We start from the raw sequence: 10,630 nt of genomic DNA, 5'->3' as shown, positions 1-10,630 counted from the left end.
CTTCTTCACTATCATCCCCATCCATCATCTTGCACAATCCTTGATCGTCCTTTGCCCCTCTTGGGTCACTCTTTTTAATCAGTAACCGTACCTTGTTCTTGCGGGCGGCAGCTGAACCCTATTTCCTCATGGCGTCGACCCACGGTTCCCGCCCATCCTTCGGGCCTGCAGTCGACGTCATGGCTTCAAGTGATATGACCTCACGAGCTTAGTTACCGGCAGTTCAGGCGAGGTGGCCGAATGGTAAGGACATGGCCTATTCGGCGAATGTAAATCTGGTGGTAAGTACCCAGTTTTTATAGTCGAGACCGTTATTTACGGGATGCCGATTTTTCTTTCAACTTTCTGTACTTGCAGGCTGGAGATTAAACATTCTTCTATTAAAACAGGGCTGTGGTTTAAAAATAATATAGGGACATGGGACAAAATTTGGGAAATTTCACATCGTGTGTCGTTGGCTTTGAGGTAATGCAGATTTGTTATGTACTTGTGTTTTCAAAGCCTAATAATTAGATTATAACTCTGCTTCCCATCCGATAGGCATTAAAAAGGCCATGTCAATTTTGGGTTACATTCCTTGTACTGCCGCTGTTCAGCAGCACGAGATTTATACTGCAGAAGTCGTGTCGAGCAATCAAAGTCAAAACTGCCCTCGACTGTGAAGTTCTCTTTATAAGTTTAGAGATTGACTGCGTTACTGAAAGTACGGCAACATAAGGCAAATGTATTAAACTTTAAATTGAGCTCTTTAAAGCGTGCCATAAGACTTTCAAATCTGCGCCGTTGAGCGAGTACGAGTCAAGATTTTGACGAACTTCTGTGATTTTTACTATTTTGTTTGAGAGGAAGGAATGTACAGAGGCAGCTACACAATTAAAGGGTTGGTGTCTTGGGCTGTGTTTGCATTTGTCATATTGTCGGGTGCCCAATATTAAAGACAAAATAGAAGAATTTATGCGGAGCAATGAATTAAATGAGCAATTTTGCTCTTGAAGGAATTTTAATAAATTTGATGTAAGGTTCCACAACAGCAAAGTGATAATATCTACATAATCCATCTGTAATGTTGGATAAAATAGACTAGTTAAACATTACTGTATGTCTGGATAATTTCTGCACTTGCTAATGATTTTATGAGGACTGTCTAAGAGTTTATTATTTGCATTTGTACTTCCTCCAACATGGGCTGTTGCACCTCCACCTAAATGTTCAGGAAAAAAAAAACTTGCTTTGGAGTATTATACACTGTTCATGTATATGAGGCCTCAGTTGCAGAAATTGACAGGCAGATTGATATGGTTAGACACAGTAGTAATATGCCCAGAGCAACAGTGTGCTGGAGGAACTCCATGGTCAACCAGCATTTGAGGGGGGAGAGGAATTGTTATCGCTTTGGGTTGAAGCCCTTCATCAGAACTGAAGATATTTTACCCTGTTGTAATTATGTTGTGCTGCCTTATATTATTATGCAATCTTCTGAGAGAGGAAGGAATGAATACCAATGTAAAAGTCTGAGTGCAAATGAAATTGTCTTATTTTTTTCCTTTTAGCCAAAACTTTATAAATCTGTTATTGAGGATGTCATCAACAATGTGCATGACTTTTTTCTTGAAGAGGGCATTGATGATCATGTTCTCAAGGATTTAAAACAGGTAAGTGTTTTGTTTTACTTACCAAAACATATCTTTTTTTTAATGTCTAACTTTTATATTTTTAAATGACTTGCATCTTGTAATAGGAACAACACCTTATATTCCGTATGGGTAGCCTCCAACCTGATGGCATGAACATTGACTTCTCTAACTTCCGCTAGGCCCCACCTCCCCCTCGTACCCCATCTGTTACTCATTTTTATGCACACATTCTTTCTCTCACTCTCCTTTTTCTCCCTCTGTCCCTCTGAATATACCTCTTGCCCATCCTCTGGGTCACCCCCCCCCGTCTTTCTTCCCGGACCTCCTGTCCCATGATCCTCTCGTATCCCCTTTTGCCTATCACCTGTCCAGCTCTCGGCTCTATCCCTCCCCCTCCTGTCTTCTCCTATCATTTTGCATCTCCCCCTCCCCCTCCAGCTTTCAAATCCCTTACTCACTCTTCCTTCAGTTAGTCCTGACGAAGGGTCTCGGCCTGAAACGTCGACTGCACCTCTTCCTAGAGATGCTGCTTGGTCTGCTGCGTTCACCAGCAACTTTGATGTATGTTGCCTGAATTTCCAGCATCTGCAGAATTCCTGTTGTTTTTGTAATAAAGTTGTTGTGTGTAAATTCTAATGAATGAAAGAAACTTTGGTTAGAATCTAAAATTGTAAGCTAATATCGCCAGTGAATAGTGTTTAATTTCAGTTTCATGGAGCACCTCTGTGAATGCAAGAATAACTTCAAAGTAACAGTTGTATCAATTGATGAGCATAAAGCAGCAGTGAATCTCTCAATAAATATAATTTTATTTGAGTGGATGGAGAGTAAAATCTTTAATAACTTCAGTGGCTCGTAGATTTCACTTACATGTTTAATAGAGTAAAAACAAGTGATAAAGAAAATTAATTTTCAAGTATGCTGTTTTCAGTTTTTTTAATATAAAGCAGATAATCTTTGTTTTCCAATTCTATTATGAAATACTGGTTTCTTGAGTAATAACTGAAAATCATAATTTACAATAGTCAATTACTTTTTAAAGTTAAAGTTGAGGAAGACAGTATGCTGTACATCAAGAAAACTTAACTAACAACAAACTCGGGATTTTGTTTCATTGAAATTAATGGAAGCAAAAAAAAATGAAGATCCTACAAAATCTCCCCCATCTGTTTTGCTTCCACACATGAATTAACATTCTGATCTTCCAGAGGACCAATTTTGTCCCTTGCAATCCTTTTGCTTTCAACATATCTGTAGAATCCCTTAGGATTCTCCTTCACCTTGTCTGCTAGAGCAACTTCATGCCTTCTATTAACCCTCTGATTTCTTTCTTTAGTGTTCTCTTGCATTTCTTATACTTAATAAGTCCCTCATTTGTTCTTACCTGTCTATACCTGCTATGCACCCTTTTTTTTCTCTTATTCAGAGTCTCAATATCTCTTGAAAACCAAGGTTCCTTATACATGTTATCTTTACCTTTTGTTCTGACAGGGACATATAAGGTTTATACTCTCAAAATTTTGCTTTTGAAGACCTACCACTTACCAAGTACACTTTTGCTAGGAAAAAAGCCTGACCCAGTCCACACTTACCAATTTAGAATGTCAGCCTGCTGATCAGGCCTATCTTTTTGCATATTTACTTTGAAACTAATGGCATTGTGGCCACCGGATGCAAAATGTTCCCCTACACAAACTTCTGTCACCTGCCCTGTCTCATTCCCTAATAGCAGATCCAGAATTGCATGCTGTCTCATTGGGACTTCTCCACACTGATGAAGGAATCCTTCCTGAACACATCTGACAAATTCTATCCCATCTAGTCCTTTTACAGTATGGAAATCCCAATCAGTATGTGGGAAGTTAGTCACATACTATAATAACCACACACAGGAGAAAATCTGCAGATGTTGGAAATCCAAGTAACACATACAAAATATTGGAGGAACTCAGCATGCCAAGCAGCATCTATGCAAAAAAAGTACAGTTGACATTTTGGGCTGAGACCCTTCATCAGAACTGATGACAACAGTTACAATAACAACCTTATCGTGATCTCTTTACAAATTTGTTAGTCTCAATCCCTAGGACTGTTGGATTGTCTGTAATATAGCCCCATTAACATAGTCATACCTTTCTTACTTAATTCCGTTCATAACACCTCGCCAGGTGAGTTCTCCTGTCTGTTCTGACTGAGCACTGCTGTGACATTTTCCTTGACTAATAACGCCATCCCTCCTCCTTTAATCCCTTCTGCTTTGTCACGTTTAAAACAATGGAACCCCAGAATGTAGAACTGCTTGTCCCACCCCTCCTGCAACCAAGTCTCACTAATGGCTGCAATGTCAAAATTCCAGGTGTTGATTCATGCCCTGAGCTCATCTGCCTTTCCTATGATACTGCTTTCCATGTTATAGTTACTATACTATAGATTTGCTGAGTATGCCCACAGGAAAATGAAATGAATCTCAGGGTTGTATGTGGTGACATCTGTGTATGCTGATAATAAAATTTACTTTGAACTTTGTAGTGTGTCATGTCCCCATGATTGGATAGTTTCCCTTCCAATGTTTTTAAGGAAATGTGAAAACATTGTAGATGTTGTTGAAATCGAGTGCAAAGTTGCAATTTTTCTTGTAGTTTATCATTTCCTATTTATTATTTAAGCACATAAAATTGTTTCGTCAATTTTTCAGTTATTGTAGTATAGCTGATTCTGTATTTTTCTAGAAGTTTCTTTTCTGCAAGAGTCACATGACTCATTCTGGTTATTTCATAGCCTATTCTTATCACTGGAATAATTTTATTTTAGTGAGTTAGTTTTTAGTATGGGACAATTACAACTTTTTATTCTTCATTCTTATAACATTATTAAACAATAAGTTTTATGCCTCATTCTCGACTTCCAAGGAACCCATTTGGATCACAAAATCACCAGATTCCACAATGGTCAATGATTCATTGACTGCTCGTTAGATTGGAAAGTTGTGTATGTCACAACTTTACAAAGTAAAGAACAGTGCCTGAAGTTACTATTTAAAAATATTAGAGCTAGTGATTTGTAGATCTATGACCAAAATATTGTTGTAAAGTTAAGGAGGAAGTGACTGAGCACCTTAAAGAATTCAACTGATCAGCTAATTTCAGCTTGAGTTATTAAAGTGTAGATCATGCCTGAGGAACCGGATAGAAATTTTTGAAAAGGGCAATTTAAGTAGTGGTTAGGAGAATTGGATTTCATATGAATTCCCAGAAATATTTGGAAAAAGCCCCTCTCAAGAGACTGTTAAAGTTCATGAAATCTGCCAAATCATTAACATGGCTTAGAAAATCGGTTGATAAAAACAACAGAATAAAGATAATGGCTTTGTATGTGCATTGTTGAGATGTATCATAATAGTCACAAAGAATTCGTATAAATATCACAGTAAGTTTGTTGTAGTGGTTGGAGGCGATCGATCTCAACCACAGCACATCTCTTCAGTTATCAGCATAGCTGTTGTCAACAGTGTTTTCAAACAAGATGTATACACCTGTATTTTGCTTGCTGATCCCCATTTTGGGTTTGCCGAGGCACCGGGCTATAGAACCATCACTGCCAAACATGGTACAAGACTTTGAATTCCAGATAGGAGTGAGAATTAGTCACCTTAACATAGAGGTAGTATATAAACGAATCCAGCATAAAAGAGTGCTGGAAAATTGAAATCAATGGTTGTTAAGAAGAAGTCATTCCAGTGATTGGGATCATATCCATCATAAAAGAAGACATTTGTAGTTGGCGACATATCATTCCAGCCTTGGACATCACCAGAGAACAACTTCCGGGCAATTTCTTCTGCCTGAGTATCTTTACCTGTCACCTTCTATTACGAGGTTGTTAATTGGACAATGTTCATTCCCATTTGAATCTTTCCAGAAAATGAAGCAATCCATGTTTGCAGGCAGCAAGTTCTAGACATATTTTAATGGCTGTTATTTTTACAAAGAGCTAATGAGAGAATCTAACCACCTACTCTCAACCTTCAGTATCATTATCTCAATGAGTCACCCAACTTCACTATTCCAGGGATGATAGAAACCTAACTGGACCACCTAATAATTGCTGTGGCTGTAAGAGTGGGTCAGGGGCTGGGTATCTTGGAGTCAGCAATTAGCTTCCAGATGCCTAAAGCCATTCCACTCAACTGGCTGCGTCTGTAACATGATGGTGGACTCTGCACTTACCTAGATGAATGTGCACAAGTTTTTAAAACTAAGTGGACACCATCCAGGACAAAACGGCTGGCTTGATTGACACCCATTCACTACTCTAAGCATTCTTTCCTTCCATCACTAATGCACCGCCAATGCAGTGTACATTATACATACAATGCAAAGTATCTCTCTAGTTAAAGCAATATTAGCAAAATGAACAAGGGCAGAAGGTAAATGAGAATGCCACCAGCTATAGCTGATTGCTAACATATGGTTACAAAGAAAACACGGCAGTGCCTCTACTTCCTTGAAAGATTCGGCCTGGCATCTAAAACTTTGACAAACTTCTGTGGACGTGTGGTGGAGAATACTGTCTATTGACTGGCTGCGTCACAGTTTGTTATGGAAACATCAATGCTATTGAGTAGAAAATCCCACAAAAATGTAGGGGACACTGCCCAATCCATCATGGGTAAAGCCCACCCCACCATAGAACACATTTACATAGAGTGCTGTTGTAGGAAAGCAGTATCCATCATCAGGGACCTCTACTACCCAGGACATGCTCACTTCTAGTTGCTGCCATCAGAAAGAAGGTGCAGGAGCCTCAGGACTCACCACCAGGTTCAGGAGCAATTATTAACCCTCAGCCATGGGGCTCTTTAGCCAGAGGGGATAACTTCACAGTTTCATGTGCCTCATCACTGAACTGTTCCTACAACCTATGGACTCACTTTCTAGTCTCTTCATCCTATGTTCTTGATATTTCTTGCTCATTTCTTTCCTTTTGTATTTGCAGTTTGTATTTTGCACACTGGTTGTCCACCCTGTTGGTGCAGTCTTTTATTGATTCTGTTATGGTTATTGGATTTATTGAGTGTGCCTACAAGAAAATGAAAATGAATCTCAGGGTTGTATATGGTGACACATATGTACTTCGATTAATGAATTAACTTAATGTACTTGGGCAGAGAAATGTTCATAAATATGTCGTTTAGCTTTTTTCCATTGTTCAGTAAATCAAAGGTTATTTGCAAACCAACTTGTATTGACTTCATCTTCTATCCTTGTATATTCAGTTAACAATATCTAGCAATCTAATGTTAATAATGTTAATAATGATCGACTGCTGTTTGTAGAAGATTTTGAAAGTTAGTTTTTCAAAATGCTTTCTACCTTTCTATCAGTCATTCTGTTTTTTTAAAATCAGATATTACGGTTCCAGAACCTATGTATGTGCAACTTGGTTCACTGTTTCTAGATAATTCTGCAATTTAACAATATTACAGCTTGGCATATTAATGAGTAATTATTTCTTTTAGTAATTCGTGATTAAGGTGAGACAATCATAGACTATTCAGTAGCTATGTAGTAACTTGTATATTCAGTAGCTTAGCAAATGTTCTTTAATTTTGTGAATTATTTTAAATCGAATGAATTTTTATCCTGTTTTAATCAATTTTAATACTTTGTCTTTCATGTAATGGAGCTTTGGGAGAACAAGCTTCTCCAATCCAGAGCTATGGAAGGCTTGTTCAGAGAGAATAATCACCAGCCAATCATGCTAGAACTTCATCAGAAAACTCAAGCTTTACACCCGCCCCCAGGTGAGTTTGAATTATTCTTGATTTGAATGATAAATATTTGTCAGACTAGTGTGTAACTTGTCTGTTCTGCTTTAAGGTGAAAAATGTGGATTTGGTTTACTATCTCATCTAAAATAGGTTACATGGTCCAAAAGGACTTCACAAAGGGGCCTGCAGTAAACAGAATACAGGGATCAATATTATATGTCCATGGTGAAATTATATTAATGTATTTGCTGAATTTAAGAGCACATTTTGGTGTATGAGGACTGAAGCTTCTCTTCCGGGTTGTGAACTTCATTAGGTACATTTGATTACCTCAATCTATCTCTGTTCAAGTTGATCATATTGGAGGAAAACCTGAACCAAAAAGAATGGCTCATTTGAACTGAGACCGTGTTCCCAATATTATCATGAAAGCAGGCTCTTAAAAAAGAAATAAACAATATATTTGCTCCTGGGTTTGAATGAGTCTTTAATATATGTGCCAGTGGAGAGGTAATCAAGTCATATATCATGAAAACTATTACTCTGACTTGCCAAGTCTGTGCTGGCCTTCAAGCACTCAGTTACAAAAATCCTTTATTAATCTCGATTTATATTTTCCACATTCCTATTAGATCTCCTCTACCCACGTCACCCCAATATAATCAGCAAATTCTGCCTCTCACATAGTCATTAGAGCATCTTTTCAGTTGCCAATTAATCTACTAACCTATTCATCTTTGGAATATAGCAATAAACTAGTACGCCAATGTAAATGCATGTCTCAGAGAATATGCAAACTATGTGCAGGCAGTACCAAGTTCAGGATTGAATCTGGGTTGCTGAAACTGAAAAGTGACTCTGCCACTGCATTAATCTGCTGTTCTAGAGCAGAAGGCCTAATATCTGGAGACAAGTTGGGATTGTAGAACAGGTGTGAGTATGGGTTGCAGTGGTGAGCTGTCTCAACTGCCATATGCAAGAGAGTTTTTTAATCTTCTCCCACCTTATTCTGACTTCTTTCCCCTTTCCTTTCTAGTCCTGATGACAAAATGTTGACTGTTCATTCCTCTACATAAATGCTGCCTGACCTTTTGAGTTCCTTTAGCACTTTGTGATTGTTCCTCTGGATTTGGATCTGGCATCTGCAGAATCTCTTGTGTGTTTTAATCTCAGTAATTGGATGGCTAACCAAATCTGTAGTTTTATGCTGCCGGGGTCATCTAGGTTATAACAATAAATAGAAGCTTAGTTTCTGTGATTTTTTTTATTGAATATTTGATTATTAAACAGTTACTTGAACTCAAGGTATCAATTGTTTAGCCAAAAGAGGTAAATATAGTTTCGTAATGTTCTCCCCATTTATGAGGGGTGGCTGCTTTTATTTTTGCTATTAGCATGCTGCCTGCAACACATTATCACATTATACTCTTTTGGAAATAATGTTTTCCTGATTTAAAAAATATTTTAAGTTTTGTACTTAGATCTTGTGGTGTTTCAGTAAATTAAACACAGACTTCATTAGGGCTATCAGTAAGAAATATTACCTTGTATACTCATTGACTAGTTAGTTCTTGAGGAACATAATTTTTTTTAAAAAAGGGGCAAATACCTATCCATTCACTACTCCCAATCCTTTCTGAAGGTCAATTTATTTCCAATCCTGAATGATCTTGTTCTCGTATATTGATTTCTCTAATGAAAACCACCATTTAATTTTTGCCATCAATGTACTCACTGTGAATAGATGAATCTAACAGATTAATTGCTTTCAACTTGAATTATAAGATTGCATTTTTTTACATAAATACAATTATTACTTGATCCACAATTGTAATAGAATAAAAATTATGACTGATTAGGGGTAATGTTGATTAAATATTCAATTTCAGCAGTGCTGTTTGGAAAAGAGGAAATATAGAGGAACTGCAGGAAAAGGATTATTTCTATCTGTAGATGGCAGCAAGCACAAACAATGGTAATTCAGTCTGCGTGATTCGTGCAAGTGCAAGCTTTTCGCTAAAAATTGTTCCTAATGGGTAAGGTAGTTGATTTGCTGTCATCATGGAACTTTTCCTTTTGGTTTCCATTAGTGCTGAAATATTTAGGAACAGCTTATTCCCCTCTGCAATCAGATTTCTAAATGGACACTACCTCTATCTTTTTTTGTGGTTTATAGATCTTTGTCTACTGCCACTAAAGACAAAATTTCATGTCATAAACTCAAGGTTCTGCAGATGCTAGAAATCCAGAGCAACGCATGTTGGGGGAAATGGGCAGGTCAGGTAGTGTCTATGAAGGGGAATAAACATTTGAGGTCAAGACCTAACAGATCTGATTTCAGTGGTAGACACAGTTCTGTGCCTGCTGCCATGTTCCATAATCTGTTTGTGTGTGATAATTGAAGGTCTCACCCTCACCCTTGCGCTATGAAGGGTGTCTGATCCTGTCCTTGTCCTGCTCCATGGATGTGGTCTCGTCTATTCCATTCCCAGACTGCATTACAGGAAATCTGATCACTTGGCTGTCCTTCTACCTGCATATAGGCAGAGGCTAAAGAGCAAGGCTCCAAAAGTAATGAGAACAAAGAGGGGATCATGGGTGGCAGAGGAGTGGCTACGGATTGTTTCAAGTTGGTGGACTGGGCCGTGTTCAAGGACTCATCAGAGAATCTGAATGAATGCGTGACAGTTGTCACAGACTTTATAAAGTATGAGTGTGATCCCTCAAAATCATTGAGTCTTCCCCAAACAGAAGCCCTGGATGAAAAACGAGATCCTTAGTCTTCTGAAGGACAGGTCGGTGGCATTCAAGTCTGGTGACCAAGCAAGGTACAAGAGGTCGGGGTATGATCTCTGGAAAGATCACATCACAGATGAAGTGGTAATTCTGGACGAAACTTAATCACTGAAGGCAGCTGTGGCAGAACTTGAATACCATTACCTTGTAGAAGGTGAAACCAACCAACATGGCTGACAACAAGGCTTTGCTCCCACATGAGCTCAATGCCTCCTTTGTTCACTCGGACTGCCAAAGCATGGAGAACTTCACAAAGTCCCACAGCCACCAATAATACTGTGAAATCACATGAGCATCCTTATAAGAAGATGATCCCACAGAAAGCATCCAGCTCAGATGGGATAGCTGGCCAAGCACTAAAAACATGTGCTGATTAACTGATTGGAGTGTTCACCAATATTTTTAATATCTTGCTTTGGCAGTCTGAGGT

General features: G+C 38.3%; 1 protein-coding gene across 1 annotated transcript in view; it reads left to right on the top strand.

Moving 5' to 3' along the window:
• The first annotated feature begins 251 nt into the window (after positions 1 to 251).
• Positions 252 to 10,630, top strand: part of gtf2a1l (general transcription factor IIA, 1-like) — a 53,242-nt gene continuing 42,863 nt past the window's right edge. The window contains exons 1-3 of the mRNA XM_063055627.1: positions 252 to 281; positions 1,551 to 1,652; positions 7,320 to 7,437. Of these exons, the coding sequence (XP_062911697.1) occupies positions 252 to 281; positions 1,551 to 1,652; positions 7,320 to 7,437 (250 nt within the window). The remainder of the gene's footprint in view (positions 282 to 1,550; positions 1,653 to 7,319; positions 7,438 to 10,630) is intronic.

This window comes from Mobula hypostoma, chromosome 8, assembly GCF_963921235.1.
Source record: "Mobula hypostoma chromosome 8, sMobHyp1.1, whole genome shotgun sequence".
NCBI classification, from domain to species: domain Eukaryota; kingdom Metazoa; phylum Chordata; class Chondrichthyes; order Myliobatiformes; family Myliobatidae; genus Mobula; species Mobula hypostoma.
Note: the sequence above shows the minus strand (reverse complement) of the source record. Positions and strands in the feature narration are given on the sequence as shown.